The 18,645-nt window shown below is 38.1% G+C and overlaps 1 protein-coding gene across 2 annotated transcripts in view; it reads left to right on the forward strand.

Moving 5' to 3' along the window:
- EPHA3 (EPH receptor A3) overlaps positions 1-18,645 on the forward strand; it is a 183,041-nt gene that overhangs the window by 45,865 nt on the left and 118,531 nt on the right. For both annotated transcript variants that reach the window (XM_050333637.1, XM_050333636.1), the window contains exon 3: positions 14,983-15,643. In XM_050333637.1, coding sequence (XP_050189594.1) covers positions 14,983-15,643 — 661 coding nt within the window. The remainder of the gene's footprint in view (positions 1-14,982; positions 15,644-18,645) is intronic.

An 18,645-nucleotide genomic window follows, 5' to 3' on the forward strand; every position in this document is an offset into this window, starting at 1 on the left:
TGGATTTTCCCCCATATCAGCTCCCCAAATTACCACTTGAATACTGAAGCAGGGAGCAGAAGGGAAGGTAGGAGTAGGGCAGAGCAGAATCAGCCCTTAAGCTGCTGTAAAGACACAATTACATTTACTGTGTAATAAATGTTCAATCAGTTTTCCAAGTGGTGATTAGAGGTCAGATGCACATTTCCAAACTCTTCACAAGGAGAAGACATCAGAGAATGAATATTTTGGTGAGGTATTTTGTTTATGGTGTTTTAATTTCAGCTCGGCGTTGCATTACTCAGACGGTGGTTATTTCTGAAAGACAGTAAGTGAATTTTAATTTATGCCTCAGAACATTGTGTTAGACAACCTTGAAAAACAGAAGCTCCTGTCCAAAATGTCCCATCTTGAATGTTGCAAAAGTGTCAGTCTTATTTAAGTTGTCATGCACTGCACGTGGAATTTGAAGGCAAAGAACGTGACTGTATTGCCTCTATATTCTATCACAGCCCTCTGATTTAATTAGGAGTTGCCTTTCAGCTTTTGGAAAGCTGCAGGAATTTTCTTCTCTCTCTCTCTTTTACCTCCATTATATCTGTCTGCTTCTTCCCCACCCTTCCAAGTGGTTGGGAATATCTCTGGTACAGACTAGCACCTTTCTGCCCAGCTTCCATTCTTTCCTTGTATCCGAGTCTCTCACTTGATTCAATAACAGCTTTCTTTCCTCACCTCCTTTGTCCATAATATTTTCTGAGTCATACCCACTCTTGCCTTGGATTTTTTTATAATTGTTCTTTTCCCTTTTTTTTTTTGCAGCAATTCTTCTTTAGTTCTTTCTTGTCACTTAATGTTGTCTTTGTTGCCTAGTCTTGTAAACCTGGCATCCTTTTGTCCCCACTTTTTCTCTTCTAGGCTTCTTGTACTTTTCTTTTTCTTGATATTTCCCTAAAAATCTGTATTTTTGTTTTCACTTGGAAAGAAAAATATCCTTTTAAGAAAGAGCAGTACAAACAGTTTATAATTTGTTCCATGCAGTTGGATTTCTTCTGTAAAAAAAAAAATTTGTTCAAGCTGGGATTATTCATAAATATCATTTGAATGTTTCATGTGAACAAATTTCAGCTGTGGGAGGCTCATGATGAGACTTTGTGTGATTAATCTTGTATATTGCACGATGGTTTTTCTGTTTCTTTGCTAATATTACAAAAATGTTGTCAAACTTCTGTCTAGGAAACTCTTTTTGCTTGTTTTTCTTGTCTGACACTCCTCCACCTCTAGGGAATAAAGCAAGACCATTGCTAAAACCAACATGTAACCCTGAAAAAACAACAGCAAAAATAAACAGAGACTAACTTTGGCCTCTTTTTTTGAAGTACTGTCTGCTGTTAGTGCAGGGAGAAAATAAAATAATAATAATAAAAAAACCCCATCTTCTTAATAACAAAATTACAGTTTTATACTTGAATTCAAGAACCTGCAGAAGTGCAAGGTAATATAAATCCTAACTAAATTGTGCTTTTACTTTCTCCTCAGCCCTTTTCAAAGCAAAAGGCTTTTGTCTTTTCTTGTCAGTCCAGCATTTTTGGTGTGAAACTGAGTTTTCCTAGGTATAGATGTAGGGATACAGAGTGTGGCCTTTGTAATGAAAAATGATGCCTCATTATACATTAAAAAAAGTTCTTGTATTTTTAGCTACTTGGGCTCTCTGTCCACACAGTCATATTTGGCTGTACTTCTAAATCTAAGAAATTATTATAGCATAAGTAGACATGTGAATAATATTTTATTATTTTCTTCCAAAAATCTCTCCACAGGAGAGAAGTGAATGAACTGTTAAATCTGGATAAATTATATTCAGGCTGGTGAAGCATGATTTTTCAGCTTTTTCACTGATTTTTGTATTCAATTTAAGTAAATGATTGCTGTCTTATTAATAATGGCAACAGAATGATTTTCCTGTTGGAGGTATTCTTGTTCACAGAGTGAAATAGGTGCAGTGTGATTACAGTAAACATAGTTTTTCATTTTAGATAATGCATTTAAGATTGGCAGACCAGAATATTCCAGAATGTTTAATGCGTAAATTATAGAACTTCTGGACATAAAGTATTTATTATCACCTGCATAAAACAGCTCTCTGAAGTCAAAGTTACGTTTTGGTGGGTTTAGTTTCAAATCCTGCCTTTTACATTTCTTTTTTTCTGACAAAAGGATATGGATAAACAAATTTGCATTTTTGGTCTGTTTTGGGGGGCAAATTGCTCTTTTCATGAGAGAAACGTTCCTCTTACCACTTGAAATTTTAGTGTATAAACTATGAGGCTTGATGGTCTCAAAGGTAATGTGTTTATTCAACACCTATTTCTTCTTTTTTTTTGCCCGTCCCCTTCGGTTTTGGATGTAGCAGCACCGAGGCTCATCGGTAACAATTTTGTTCATCATAACTGAAATTTAAAACAGGGGAACTCTGCGTGTTGGGATTATCAGCTCCCTTTGTTCTCCATCTCTTTCTCTGCTGTTGGAAGCTGTGAGTGACTCTGAGGTCCAGTTCAAGCCGTAGCTCTCATTTCCCAAAACGCTACCGGTTGGGATGCTGGCTCTGGGACGTGTGGGTACGAAATGCACTCCTGAACTTTGTTGCATATCGGTAAACCTGCATTACTGGCGGTATTTCATGGGTTATAAATCAGCGGTGATACCGAATTTTTCCTGTTTCCTGTGGCTTGAAGCACATTCCAAGTGTTTTCATGCCACGGGTTTCCCGCTAGGTCCCGTCCATCTAGTGGGAGAGAGTTCTGATTCCAGCCACGCCAAGGTCTTTGACAGCTCAGGTTCTCCCAGCGTGTTCAGGGGGACCCTGGGAAGCAAGTGAAGATCTGAAAGGCGGTTGCCTGCACATGGCAGCTTTCCTAACCCAGTATATTAAAATGTAATTGTTGTCTCTGGTCTACGGGACTTCAAAGCCTCGGCTCACGCAGGGAGCCTGTGATGGTCTTATCTGGGGGCCTTGAAATCGAGTCTTTATCAGAAACATAAATAATTTGACGCAGTTCCTGACCTTGGGGCAGGCAGAGAGCAGGAGGATGAGGCTGCGTGAAGGTTGGTTTGTCTCATCCTCTGAGCTGTGATCTCCTCGTTACTTCTGAGGTCACTGTCAGGACATTTTGGAGGACCACACGGTCCCTGCTGCAAGGGGGCCGTGCTGGCAAATAGAGGGTCTCATTGTGTTCTGGTGCTGTGTAAACTTTAACCTTTGGAGCCACAATTCAGCAAAATAAACAAAACAGCGAAATCCCTGTCTGATTTTTTTTTTTTTTCCCCTCCCCCCTCTGCGGTCCCAAGTGCAGAGAACTGAGTCAAACACACTCATATTTATCGATACACATTCCCAGCAGGCTTTCATTTATATTTAGCCCTGTGTTTTGTGGTAAAAAACCCCCTCTCTCTTGTGCAGTTGTTTTCATTTTGAGCTTTGCACAGCATGTAATCAGTGTCTCACTGAGAGCAGTGCAAGGTTCATTTTTTTTTTACTTTTTCTTTTTTTTTTTTGGCCACAGGACTCAAAAGTGAGGCAGTTTTGAATGTTTGAATACAAAAACTGCAGTGCTGTTTTACTTTGTGTGTTTACATTCAAGGAAGTTATGATAAAGAAAGGAAGGCTAAGCAAATAAAGGTAATCTATAAAAACATTTTCAGCATTAGAGCTAATGAGCGATGTTTAGCTTTCCCAATAATTCCCTGAACCATATTTAATCTCTGCAATAAAATATTGATACCAATGATAATAATTAGTGCAGCGTATTTCTTGAAGGCCATTGTGTTCCACTACAGCACAGTAAGCCAGAAAATGAAATATAAGCCTCATATTTACATATAGAGTCTCATGGAGGAATTTGGCTGGTGGGGTCACAGGTCAGGAGTTTATGTTCCTGCTAATGTCTCTCAACCTCCCACATAGTAAGCACACAAATACAGCTATTAAATGAGATTTGAATTTGAGGCTCTTTGTGAGGCTTCTCGAAAACCTGACAATATTTTTAGGGCTGAGTGTCTCCTATTCCAGGGGACATTTGACTCCTCCCTGGGCCTGCAGTGAGCTGTGACCGAGGGGTCTGCAGCAAAAATGCTGTGCAAGACACAGGTAATGTGGTGCGAACAGCAGGGGTTTTTCTTCAAGCTTTACTTCGGGTGTTTGTAAGCTGATTTATCTCATGAAAATGAGCTTCTGTTCACTCAAAACTGGACCTGTTAGAACCTGAAAGCTGCCCAATGGCTGTAAATTAAGATCAACCATTTGAAGGTTTTTTGTTTCCTTCTCTTTTTTCTTTTTTTTTTTCTTTTTAATTTCTTTCTGCATGTCAAACTGTGTATTTCTGTGACATGCTGACTTTTTTTTTTTTTTTCAGTTCTAAATGTGTACAGTTTGTCAAATAACAAACAGAGCGTTTTCAGAAAGCAGTGCCTCTCCAGTGCAGACCTGTGAAAATTAGCTAATGCCATTGCTCCTCAAGAGTCTTTGGTTGAAGTCCTGGTTGAGTTACTTCTGTTTATTTATCTCATATTAAATTAGTCGTGAGTTCCTCTTTCATCCCTAGCCTGACAGAGGAAAAGTAATTGTTTAATAATGTTTTAGAGCCTTGAGAAATCAAGAGCATCTTAGCCAGAGGTTGAGAAGATATCTGGACTATCTCCAGAATTCCCAGTCTAATTACTTTCTTCTTGTTGAAGTGAAATGAATTTATCTTTAGAAAATATGAAAAGTCAAGCCAGGCGTTCCTGTATTAAACATATTTTTCAATTAAAATAACTGGAAATATGTGCACAGAGCTAACTTTTCCTAATTGTACGGTTAAGAAATTAATTTCCATAGAACTACAGTAAAAATATAATTTCTCTTTTGACTCAGCAGTTGACAAAAGAATAATAACCTTTTTGGAGATATTTTTAACTTAGCCTTTTAAGCATAATGACTCTTCTCCGATTTCAACATGTGCTTAATTTTGAAGACCCTACAGGAATAGCTAGATTTAAAAAGTAATACATGTACTATTTTTATTTATTGCCCTTTTTCTTCAGTACTTCCCAAGCAAGGGATTGGAGGAAAACAACATTATGCTTTTTAGGTATATGTCATACCTATTTTTGTCTTGTACTCATTAAAGGGAACGTGTGATGGCTGAGAGAGTATTTCAGGTGTCGTTTTCTTTAGGAAAAGAGTAGGTGTGTTTCCTTCAACAGGAATGAAGAGGCAATTTTAGGAGGAAAAATACTGTGTTTTATTGATGACTTAGGAGAAGATCATAGTCTTCAGTACTTCATGTATTTTGGTGACAGCAGAGCTCCAGGTTGATTTTTATTAACCTGTTGTTTTAGGTTCAGTCAGTTGATTCTGAGCTGATTTATGGAGGTGAGGGCCATGTTTGTCCTTCTGTGAGACCTTTTGTGTACCCAACTGGGAGGACATTCCATGTGGGTAAGGGTGATGTTCTGAACTGCCTGAATAAAGAGGTTGAAAGAGAAAGTTTTTATTAAGAAATAGTTCTAAAGGTGGAAGCAGGGAGATGATCTGTGAGTGTGTAACTGCTTAGCTGAAGAATGTCAAAAAAGTGCAATGAGACGTGATCTAAGTAAAAAACCAAACAACCCAAATACCTCTAAATTATGGTAATTACACTGAGCAGGCTTTTATGGAATTGATTTTGGGCTCCAGCTGTCATGGAAGTTGTTTAAGATTCCAAGTTAAATCGTTCTCTCGTGTGAAGTTACGAAGCATTAGCTGTGTTCCACTCGTGCAAATTAAACATTTCCATTTGGAGATCAGCTTTCCATCTGGGTTGTGCCAGGGAGTTGAAGAAGGTTCCAGTGGAATCAAGGCCTTACCTGGAAACCTGTGCTGTGTTTTGTCTTTCTTCCTGGCCAATTTATCTTCATTCCTGGTCTGTGGAAGACACTGGTTCAAGGCATCGTTGGTCTCAGAGCAGCTGGTGTAACAGTGCCTGCTATTTTTTTTTTCTGTTCAGTTTTGCACTTGGAAAACAAGCAAATATTGTTTGGATTAAAATAAAAATAAAAAAAAGGCAGCTATGTAAAATGTACTCAGAACTCTGTGTCCGTCTTTGGTTTAATCATCTAAGAACAAGTCAGCTTTTCTGTTGGGAAGTAGTTTTATATGTATTTGTGTTACTTGCCCTTGTTCAGTAGTACTGCCAATTATATTTATTAGCCCTAAATATTAAACAGCTGGAAGGATTCCACTGTATATAAATAAGACATTTGAGACCTGGAAGGATGCCATTCCTAATACAGCAGCTGGTGCTTTTTTGCAGTTGCATCCAGCACAACACTACTGAATTTCACTGCACATTGAGTGTTGTGTTAATGACAATAGGAGAACACGGGGTGGTTTGGGATTTCTGTAGGAAATGTGTAAAAATACCTTGTTTTGAAAGCCAGGCTTTGCAAGGAAATGCTACATCATCCACCTGTTTCGTGCATTTTGATTTGTAAACACTTTTTTCGTTTGTGTTTTGCTGCCAAATACAAGGCAACAAACCGCAGAGGCTTTTCAAATGTGGAGTTTTAGGTGTTCCTGTGCCACAGATGTTTCTCACTTTCTCTATTGCAGGGGTGTTTTCCCATTTAAGTGATGGTTTCATGCCTAAAAATTCCTGCTTGCTGATGCTTCTGAAAGCATTTGTTAATGGTTTGGTTTTTTTTTTAATGAAGGCATGACCAACTCTTTGTTAAAGTCCAAGTAATAACTAAAACAGTAACAAAAATATTACCCCAATATTATTTTGTTCCTAATCTATGTATTAGAAATTGGAGGCACAAATGTGGACAAGGGGTATCCTCATATTTCCTAACCAGCAAACAGTCTGGGGAAGTGGATTCTTTCCATTCTTGAATGTACCATGATCATTTCTTTGTAAAGGTTTGCCATCATTACTTGTGTGGTTACATCCAATATTAGTGCTTTAGGTGAAGTTGATGGTGATGGGGGGCCTGATTATTTTTATCGGTGTTATTATTAAATATTAATAATTTTTAATAAATAAAACCCTATTTTTATGAGCCATATGGCTGAAAGTATTATGTGTAACATTGTGTGAAATAATTTCTAATTATAATTACTTAAGGACACACATTTTTCCACCAGATTGCCAGATCCACAGCGTGGGGTGAGTTGCACCTTGGATAAATTTCTCCCTGCTGAACTACCCACTGTACTAAACAGCCACTCATTTCCATCTCTGAAAACAGCTACATTTAAGGCTGAATCTTTCCTGAGTTGTGCAGTGCTCATGGAGAAAGGTGCTCTTATGTGAGTGGTGGTTCAGCACAGATTTCCACCTTGAGGACTGTTGTGTTGAGAACTTCTCAGAAAATCTGCTTGACCTGTGAGATAAATAAGATTGAAACCTGTTTCTCCAGGGGAGAAAAAAAAAAAAAAATTAATAAATAAAGCTGTAAATGCTTTGCTTGTCCGGGCTCTGAACGGGTATTTGAATGCTGGATTCAGATGGTGGAAAGTCAGATGTTTTCCTCGTTGTGGTGACCTTTTTACCTCGCTGTGATTAAGAGGGTTTTGCTTGCGGAAGGGTGAGAATCAGCTGTCCTCACAAGTTTGGTGATGAAGTGCTCATCTGTCTGGCAGCTAGGGATGGGGGGAAAAAGATGCCTTTACTCATCTTTCTGCAGTTTGGTTTAATTGTTAGTCTAGTATTCCCATGAGAAGGTGTGTACCCTTGCTTTCCCAATATTGTGTGTATTTATCTGTGCTTAGCAGCTATAGGACAGTCTTATTTTTGTGAACACCATTTATTGCAATATTTATTTTATTTTACTTCCCAGATCTTTTAAAAACTAAGAGGCATCAGTGCATCCAGCGCTTCTGGTGGTTTTGTTTTGAGACAGAGGGTCAAGATTTAGGTTAAATTATGAATGTAGTTTTTAAGCCTCGGTGAAATGAGGTTTGTTTAGTCGGAAAGAAGCTCAGATCACTGTGGTAATTAAAATATATTGTGCTGTAGGTAACAGGTGGGACAGGGTTCCTCTCCAATTGCCTGTCAGGTCACATACTAGGAAACACATGTGCTTGTGGGGAGGAGAAAGTTTTCTTTATAAAAGGGTAGTTTTCCTCTGGAGGAAAGGAGGAAAAAAAAAAAAATTAAAAAAAAATTTTTTTTTTCCCCTGAGTTTGAATTTTCATTAGCTCTGATTGGTTTGGATAATTTGGGATAAATTTCAAGCTAGTTGTGTGGTAAGATGCCAGATCTCAGTTTTTGTTGGGGAAGTTCAGTATCTGGATCCTCTTGACGAGTTCCTCATCTCGCCTGAGCTCTCAACAGACATGAGGTATTAATATTTTGTCATGTCATTCTGAAATGTTTTGCTAAGTTAGGAAGAAACCCCAACTTTTAGGTTGAAGGTGGAAACCAAATCTCCTGAATAGAGTGATGTGCTGCCAGGTGGGTTTTTTTTCTGCTCCAACAAATGTTAAAGACTTCAGTGGTGAACTGAGCAGAGAGGGAGGACACAGTGGTAAAATAACAGGTAAATCTTGGATTGAATATTGTTGTGTGTCATTTTAAAACAACGTGTGGACTTTTTTGAACCTGCCATTCTCCATAACATGCTTATTTTCTGTCACAGTAGAGCTTTCTCATTGAACAGTCATGACTGGGGAATGTTAAATCATAGGCTGGTGAAACAGCATTAGGGGAAAGTGTCCCAAAGTCTGTGCCTTAAGAGGGTTTGTACAATGGTAATGATAATTTTGGTGTGTGTATAACTTAATCAGAAAACTCTTGCAATGCAACTTCCTCTTCTTTCATTTGCAACTTAGAAAAAAAAAGTTAAAAATAAAAACTGGGGCTAAGAGCCAGTACCAGGAGGGAAGTTCATTGTTTGGTTTTTTTTGAATGCCAAATGTAAGGAAAAAATTCCCATGGTGCTTTTACAATTTCTTAAATTCCCAAAGCAGATAATTTCCTGTCCTCTGATCTCAGCTGGTTGGTGTTTATGGGTCTTGAATCAGCATCTTTGGTGATGTTATGAAGAAAGTGTATTCATATTGATGAGCTGGCCTGGAATGCATTCTTCTAAGATATATGGGCATTATAGGTTTGGTTAGTTTTTTTTGATAATAAGAAGCTTTCAGAGCTCTGCCATCCTGCTACTGTTTTGTTAAGCTTTTATATGGTATATTGGAAGGTTCCATTTTTCATTTAGGCTCAAATTATTTTATTGCTAATCTCAAGCTGTCCTAAAATGTGTGTTATTTTTTGTTGTTGGTTTGATTTCCTCACCTCTCACCAGAATTTTAGCTGTTGTCTACAGAAAAGTCTCCTTTTATACACTTTTGCTTTCAAATAACTGGAAAATCCATTCTCTCTTTGTGTTGGTTTGAAGTTGAGCAGGATACATTAGAATTATGTTCAACATATGGAGAATCTTGATTCACTTACTGAATTTGGACATATTTAATATTACAATAATAAAGTTCACAGAAGATCTAAGTGCTAAAACAAAGGAGGCATGAAAAATATTAATTTTGTCTTAAATCCTGCAACCTGTTTCCCAAATGTGTTTGAACTGTTGGGCAGTGTGCAACAGAGGAAGAAGCTTTTAAACTTAATATATATGTTGAATTATAACTCCCTATTATATTGGAAGATTTTAGGTCAAATTCTCCTGTGCAAAGTCATTTAGAAAAAACAAAACAAAAAAACAAACCAAATAATACAAATGTTATTTAGGTAAGTGGTGAATATTCTCATGCCTGAGACTTTCAGTCTTGACCTGTTACATTTCTATGGTAGAAAATATGTTTTATACTTGAGTTATATTTCCAGGTAATTAATATCACGAGCACAAACTTGTCAGAAAATGACTTGTAGATATTTTGGGTTCTTTTAAAAAGGTACAAATGCCTCTGATTGTTTTCTCTTTTCTGTTGTGGTTCCCTCAGTCCAATATTATTCCTTGATTTTTCCATTCCTTTCATTAAGTCTTGCTTCTCACAAGGTCTATCTCTTATTTCCAATGGAATGACTTTTCACCAGGAATGTCCACCTTATGTTCTTACTGAGGGCTTTTCCTGAAGCTGTGACTGTTTTTCCTTCTGTTAAAAAAAAAAAAGAAGAAATTGTTAATTTCCTATAAAATGAGTCACTGAGGAAAACACTAATTCAAAAAGGTATTAGCATAATATAGAGTAATAGCTCAAATGCCTGCTCATTAATTGTCCCAGTATTTATAGGAATAGAAATTGTATTATGCAAATTTGGAATATTTCAGCTTTTTCTAAGAGCTTCATGAAACCCTCATTTGCCTAACTTTCAGCTCATAATAGAACATTTTGGGTTTTTGGGGGAGGAAATATAATATATTTTTATTTTATTATTAAAATCTGAATAGAAATTTGTTGTGCCCACACTAATCTTAGCAGTTTTAAAAACTGTGCTTGGCTTATATGTGAAGCCATTGCCTTCTTTCTGGCATAATCACAGGTGGAAATAGGAAATAAACAGATATATCTGCACTTTAATGTGTGTATATGCAAGGGAAAGGAAGATCTTACTTAATATTTTTTTGAAATCAGGGGTGAATTTTAAAAATTTCACGAGAATCAGAGGCTTCCAAAGGCTTTTATACCTACAAGATTCATGAAAAAGTGATAGGAAGAGACACAGAAATGGTATTAATGGTCACAATGAGCAAGAGACTTTTTTGCCCTCACCTTTTATTAAAGACATCTGAGTCCAAAAGACACAGATTGGCAGGAAACCAGAATTAACTTTGTTAATTTTGTTGCTCATGGCATGACCTGTTTTCTTGTGAAAAAGCTGCATGCCCTGAGTGTCTGAAATGTGAGATTCCAATCATCATCATCTTTTTGCTTGGGAAGGGAATTGCTTGACTAATTAGCAGAAAGTGGGCATGCATGGGCATTCAGGCTTTCCTGTCATTGCTCAGCAAAGCGTAATAAAGGTGATTTTTTTCTTTCCCCCCCTGCCTGAAAACTGTGCTGAATATTAAGAGTCAGTAGATGAGAGGGTTGGTTTCCAGTAATGGAGCAAAAATGTGTTTTTTCAGGTGAAATTGGAATGATGGTTCTGTAGGGGCTTCTTTGAATGCTTCATAGATAGTGAAAAGCAATTATATTGGGAAAAAACCACATTTTTTAACCATTAGTTTAGAAATAAGCAAAGATTTGAGTGCTCCACTCCACGGGGGTGGTACATCCCAGCCCAGGAAGATGTTTTGGTGATGTTTCAAAGCCATATTTACGTTAGAGGACAGTTAGGATTTACCTAAACGTTGCTCATACCAATTAAAACATCATCTCAGTTTTCTTAATGGAAAATAAAATTGCATTTAAATGTTGTCATACTGTTGCCTGAGATTGCCAGTGGAGTGTCAGGGATGTAGCCACCTGGGTTCCATAAGTTTCCTTGAAAAATCACAGAACTCCCATTTTTAGTTGGAGTTTTATGCTTTGTAGTTTGGGGGTTTTATAGCAATGTGGGGTGAAATGTAGGGTTTTTTTGGGATCATGCAGGTTCATACCTATGTTGTAAATCACAAAATGTCCTTCAATTTCCTATTGTAAACTGAAGATTTGGGGTTTGTTTTTAGGATGACAGATAATAAGACACAAAACCTGAAATCAGTATGATAAGACCACACGAGTTAGACCTTCTTGCTGGGGATCTTGAGACTTTTCTATACCACTGAAATCAATCTCTTGTTTCCTGTCATTAACAGTATCCAAAGAGGATTTAAAAAACGAAAAGCCAACAAAAGAACGTTTTCCAAAAGCCAGATGACATGCTGGGAAAGGAGTGGTGCTATGGCACTTCTCCTGGACATATTTCAAAAGCATTGAATGGTCCTGAGGGCATCAATATGATATAAGTACTGTGTAATAATATAAATTATGTAGTATTTTTAATATAATATATTAATAAGATATAAGTACTGTGTAATAATATAAACTGACAAGTTGTGTCTCCAGGTGAGTTTCTGTGGTGGCTGCAGCAGACTGCACTCAGTGCATGAGCTGAAAAGAAATATATCCCCATCTGTTTTACCTCTGCAGGTTTTGCAATGCATCTCACATCTCTATTGGAGCCTTTTCTTTGCATTTCATTGTCTCATTTCTGTTTTGACCTGTTCAAGCCCAGGTTCTCCTGCATCCTCAGAATGCTGTTCTTTCCTTTCTGCATCCTAAGATGCAAATATTACAGCATAGTAATTCTGGACTCTTCTTTTAGCTGATTTGCCCCTCACCTCCTGGCAGGTCAGAATTTTCCTCATATGTTTGAAAATACCTTAGCTGCTTTTTGTTTCTAATTGTCTTTCTCATCTCTATGCATCTCATTACCTACAGTAAGGACATTTTTTTCTGTAGCTTTTGTTGTAAGTTAGATTTATGTCTTCTATTATAAGGAATATCCAAATTTTTTTACATTCTGCTTTTCTCTAAGATTTGAAAATAAACTGTTTCCCCATAATGATTCCTGCTTATATATTTCTTCCTTTACTTTTTAACTCCTACCTTCTTGTCCTTTTCTTTCAGCTAACTGTTTGGGAATATAGGTTAGAATGATGGGTGTACAAACTAAGTACAAATAAGTTCTAAACAAGTATAGAAACAAAAGTTAAAATGAGTACAAACATAGGTGTTTGAGAAACCTCACTTAATAGAAAAATCTCACTGGTCATGGAAGGAATATTGTCTTGATGTTCTTGATAATCTGTTTACCATCTTTTGAGATCACCTGGAGATGGCAATAAGAAGGCTTACTGGGAAAAGTTGCCATGTATGAGCATTGCAAATGTGCTGCTTGCTTTTTACTTTGATCATAATTACTGAATTGTGGAGATATTTTAAACTCTACAAGTTCCTGGTTTTGTTTCTCTCTCCCGCTGGGCATTTGAAATGTGCTGGACTGATTAGAAATTGTGTGGAAAAGAAAATGATTACATGACTTATGAATTAGTGTGAGCTGCTTAAAACGCTCATAAAATTGGGTTTCACTGTTTAATCTTGTCAAGTTTCATCTGGTTGCTGTAAGTGGATTTTTATTTGTCCAGGTAAGACCTCCTGATAAATTGGGACATCCAGCTACCCTGGAGGGAACTGTGGCATCTGAGTGGCTCCTTGCAGCGGGGTTAGATTGTTGGTTTAAGTTTTTTACAGGGACATCTGTCAGAGGAGAGCCCTTCACTCAATTTTGGGAAGCTGGCAGAGGCTGGGAGCCAGGGTCCAGCTGCAGGCAGGAGCTCCTGCTTGTGTGATGAGCTCCCACGTGGTGCCAAGCTCTCAAGTGGCCATGAGCTCCAGCTGTAGGGATTTTGACTCAGCAAGACCCTGTCTTGGAAGCTTTTCTTGGCAAAGGAGCATGTTATGGCTTGCATTTCAGCTTTAGCAACATTTCAGCTGTTAAAGACACATCCAAGATCGTGTTTTAAACCCTGTTGAACTAGTCAGGAAGAGATAAAACTTGTGTACAGTCAGATCTGTAAAGTGAACTACAATAAACTTAGTTTCAATTAAAGGAAGAGTATTTATACTGCTTTTATCTGCTGGTTTAATAACACGATTTAACATCACATCTTCAGTGGCGTGTGGACAATTTCACTGTGCAGACCAGCTCTTAGTCATATTGAAACTTTCTTAAATCAGTGGGTTGGGACTGAGAACTCTCAGATGCTATTCTGATGTGGCCACTTGTTTTTTCTTATATTTCTTTGGATATGTGTGAGATATGCTTGTGTTGTAAAACCAGGAAACTGTAAATGCTTTTGCACTTTACTTTCTTAGTGGGAATAACACTTTCCTCTCCCAGTATCTGCTCTGCAGTGCACTAAGGTCCTGCAGCAAAAGGTGCTGATGTAAAACAAGTAATTAGACTGAGATCTTAAATACAACATTAAGGTAACTTGATTTTTGAGGCAAGATGTTTGTGTGATAGTTCTTTGTCTCCCTCTTGTAAGAGTGGCAGTGATTTCTGACAACATCCTTAATTCTTACTGCTCTGCATCTCCGGTTTTTCTCCCATTGAGAAAGAAAGTGAAGACACATCTTAAAGTTACTTAGTTGTGTATGGTAATAGACTAACAGTAAATATTTACTATATAGATAGGATTTATTTTTTCCTGTGATTGGTAAATATTCCTCTGGTAAGTGTGACTTTAGAAATCAGGTAGGACTGGTGAGTAATTCAAAAATAGGAAGCCCATTCCTTCAGTGGGTCAAGTAAGTTTGTCAGCTGATGGCTGCTGTAAAAACAAATGATTGGCTGTGTGTTCTTCAAACAACATTTTAGTGCCATAGCATATATGGTGCACAGAAGAATTGACTAACCAAGGCATGCTGAGTTGGAAATAATTCTTAATAACTCTGGAAACTGGACTGAACTTTACTGTTTGTCCAGAGTACATATATCCCAGCCAAAATCAATTGTCATGCTTTGAATAAATGTAAAACTGTGAGGGGTTTTTTTATGACCATATGGAATTTCAGTTGGAGCCACTGGCTGGTGTTTGCAAGGTTTCAAATCTTGTTTAATCTTTGAAATACAACTGATTCTAACAGTGAAAATGTGGCGGTGCCCTTGTGAATCTCTTCCATTTCAGGTGAGTGTAGTTGAAGGACTTGCTGGAATCGTGGTTGAAAGGACAGCACTGGGGTATGGCTTAAGAAATCACAGGGTTTTAATAATGACAAACAGCTAGAGCATCATGCCACCTTGAAATAACTTGGTAAAAACTGACTTATTAATGGTGAATTCTGTGTCCATTTAAGATGTTTATATGTTTTAATAAGAAAAGACTGTGTGCAAGTTCAATCAGACTTTATTAGTCTATTTTATAGCAATGTCCAAGCAAAGTTATTTTTGCTTTGTCATCTAGGTGCGATTCTTATTGGTGTAATCATTAATCTTAAAATATTTTTTTGTTTGTTTGTTTTTTTTTTTTTTTCATCAGTGGGAAGAGATTAGTGGTGTTGATGAGCATTACACCCCCATCAGAACTTACCAGGTGTGCAATGTCATGGATCACAGCCAGAACAACTGGCTGCGGACGAACTGGATTCCGCGCAACTCGGCTCAGAAGATCTACGTGGAGCTCAAGTTCACCCTGAGGGACTGCAACAGCATCCCCCTGGTCCTGGGCACTTGCAAAGAGACCTTCAATCTGTACTACATGGAATCCGACGACGACCACTCGGTCAAGTTCAAGGAGCACCAGTTCACCAAGATCGACACCATCGCGGCCGACGAGAGCTTCACCCAGATGGACCTCGGGGACAGAATCCTCAAGCTCAACACAGAGGTCCGTGAGGTGGGGCCCATCAGCAGGAAGGGCTTTTACCTGGCTTTCCAGGACGTGGGTGCCTGTGTTGCCTTAGTCTCGGTGCGGGTGTACTTCAAGAAGTGCCCTTTCACCGTCAAGAACCTCGCCATGTTCCCCGACACGGTGCCCATGGACTCGCAGTCGCTGGTGGAGGTGCGGGGCTCCTGTGTCAACCACTCCAGGGAGGAGGAGCCCCCCAAGATGTACTGCAGCACCGAGGGAGAGTGGCTGGTGCCCATAGGGAAGTGCTTGTGCAATGCTGGCTATGAGGAACGAGGCTTCGCGTGCCAAGGTAATGACGCCTTCCGCGTTCCTAGTCCTGCTGTCGGCAGGAGCATCACCCTGTGCCCCTGCTCTGCGTGCTGGGGGGTGTTCATTCTCTCCAAATTCCTGAGGGAAATAAGTTAGCTCCCAAAGTTGCCTTTTATTTAAACTGCCGCTTATTTGGTAAATAATGTCATTTGCTGAAAGTGTTTGATGAGAGTCCAACAGTTGATTTTTAGTACATGCACTGTGTAGCAAATCTGTCCTCTCTTACCACTCTTGGGCTTCCTTTCAGTACATTATACTTTACTTAAATGCTTTGTTTGTGTCAAAATATGTGATTTTTTTTTTTTTAAACTTTGTGGCTCTGTGTATGACTTCTGTTATTAAGCTGAGTGACTAATTGGGATTGGTCAGAAAAAAACCCAAACACGTAGCATTGTTCTGGTGGCATAATTACTGAATGCAGGTGCATTTGGAAAATTAATAGTTGAGCTTTAAAATGGTGTCTTCATAAACGCTCGTGCACTCAACTCAAAATAATTGTCTCCAAAATTTTTGTTTCTGCAAACTGTGGTTGTGTGAATGCTCCCAAGAACAGGAGTACACCAGGGGTTTGGAGTTTTTGCAGAAATGGTCTCTTAAATGATAGAGAAATGCATGTTGCATTTGCTAGTTTTGATATCGACCAAAATGATGGTGGCTTACACTTTTATGCTTTTTATAAAATTACATGTTGAAGTTTTGTGTTAGTTGAGCCTTAAACCTCTTTTCACAGAGTGCCTTAAGGGGTGCTGGCTGTGGCCAAGGGTCTTCCATTAAATATATAAGTAAAAGTTAAATATCTAGAAATACCGTGGATGGAAGGAGCAGTAGCTGAGATGTTTACTGGGGGAGGTGTGTATGTGTACATGTGCAAATCCACGTATCTGCAAGAGAAATTTGAAGTGTTCTGAACCTGGTTGAGAGAGCACCCACTCCTTTTTAATCAGTCCTACAGCAACTTTATGTTAAAAAAGTAATTCCTGTGCAGCTACCAAGCCATAGACAGGTAGTTGTGAAAACTGTTACTCTAACATGACTTTTTTTCAGAAAATGCCAGGGAGATCTGGGAGGAAATGGGCTAAGGGTGTGTCTGGTTTGATTTTGCTTTTAAGTAGATTTTAAATAATTTTTACCATCAATGAATAAATTGGCTACCCAAGTCTGAGTATGCTTAATATTAAGATATTAAGAAAACAATTTAAATTCTTCTGTTGCTGAATTCAGGGGAGAATGCTTTGTTATTCAAAAATGCTTTATCCAGGGCCTACTATAGCTACCCTTAGAAATGTTGTAACATCACAGATATTCTTTCATCCAGTGTTTATAGTCTTGCTTATTACAGAGCCCGTGGCCTTGTGAATGTTTGAAAGCTGCTGGTTTAGAATTTCAGTTACACATGAGCACAAAAAGACAAGCACTCCAGAAAGCAACAGACTACAAGAGCCAAATTTGAGCTAAGCAAAATAAAATAAAATAAACTTTTATTAAAAGCAGGTTTTCAAATGCGTGGTGTAGGCGAGGCAGCTCCTGCTGAGAGTTTTGCAGAGATCAGGAGTGAGTTGACATGCATGTGTGGGTATATCATACATGATTTGCTATGTCTTACATGATTTGGAAGGCAGAAAATCAGGCCATAGGACAACTATCTTTCTCTGTTTTTCTTTTTTTTTTTTTTCTTTCACTTCTTTGTCTTTTTTTGTTTGTTTATTTGAATTTTTTGTTTCCTCGCCCACTGTTGTTCAAGGGAGTGATAAGTGAGGAAGCCATTAACAACAGCGACAGGTCCTTCTGGTTTATTCTGATTTAACATATTGTGTCCTACTAACTTTTATTGGAAGTCATATTTCTCAGATATTTCCAGTGTGGTGTGATGGAAGTGGCGCTCTAAAAGCAGTCAGTAATTCAAACCCTCCCATTTGTCAGCGCTGGTAACTCAGCAGGAGCTGCAAAGCTTGGAAAAACAGTTCAGTTTTGACTGAACTCAGGCTCAAAGCTGCGTCTTTTTATTTCTTTTCCTTCTCTCATTCTCTTGTTGTGTCTTTTAGGGTTTAAGGAATTTTGTCTTTGTTTGGGTTTTAGGTTTGGGGGTTTTTTTGTCAACAGAAGGGCAGTAGGATCAGGATTGCAGTGTCTGACGAAGATCCAAAATGGTGTTATAAGCATGGGCTGAAAAAAATCTGTTTCATTTGAAGTTTTAAGGAGTAATTAATAACAGAAATTATTGTCTTCCCAGTAGTTGAAAACATTTAACAGCTCAGTGTCTGTCACTACTCGATCCTGCATTCAGGCTGCTTCTGATTTTGTTTGTTTCCATAATGCTGTTTCCAAAAACAATGTCATTTTGCTTTAGAAGGAGATTATCACTGATGATTGAAATGAAGGAGCTCAATGGTAAAAGATCAGCCTATTTCAATTTAAATTTCATTAAGAATAGCTTTTTCTTTTTCCTTGGTTTTTTGTACTTGGAAAATTATTAAGAGCATATTTTGCCCCCAAATAACACAAATGAAACCAATTTCCATGACTGCTTTTTCTCTGCACAACCAGGAAAAACTGACAGAAGGCTCAGACAATTTCTTCTTATTTCTATCTGTGTAGATATAAAAACATGCAAGTTTTTATAACATATCTTCATGTAAGGCCTGAAAAGCTTTACTCAGCTTATTGGTTCTTGTTGGGTAGAATATTGTCCTGTTGTGTATCCTAATAAGCAGTAAAATTCTGTACCTGTCAGTCAGCAAAAGAATTTTACTGTGACCATCCTTGTCTTCTTTATTGTGTGTGTGTGTGTGGAGAAATGAATTCTCAAAAGTGAATTGTATTCCTCACTTGGAGGAATTGTGGTATTTGTGATGTACTTTAGCTTAACAGCTTAAGCTGTAGCACCTTCTCTAGCAAAGATTTTTTTCCCCTGCTCAGTATTTTGGAGGGATTGGTTTTGCCTGAAGTACAGGAAGAGTTGTCAGGGAGCAAGTTGGAAAAGCC

This window comes from Myiozetetes cayanensis, unplaced genomic scaffold (genome assembly GCF_022539395.1).
Source record: "Myiozetetes cayanensis isolate MyiCay16 unplaced genomic scaffold, myiCay2020 scf5-8, whole genome shotgun sequence".
In the NCBI taxonomy this organism is placed as follows: Eukaryota; Metazoa; Chordata; class Aves; order Passeriformes; family Tyrannidae; genus Myiozetetes; species Myiozetetes cayanensis.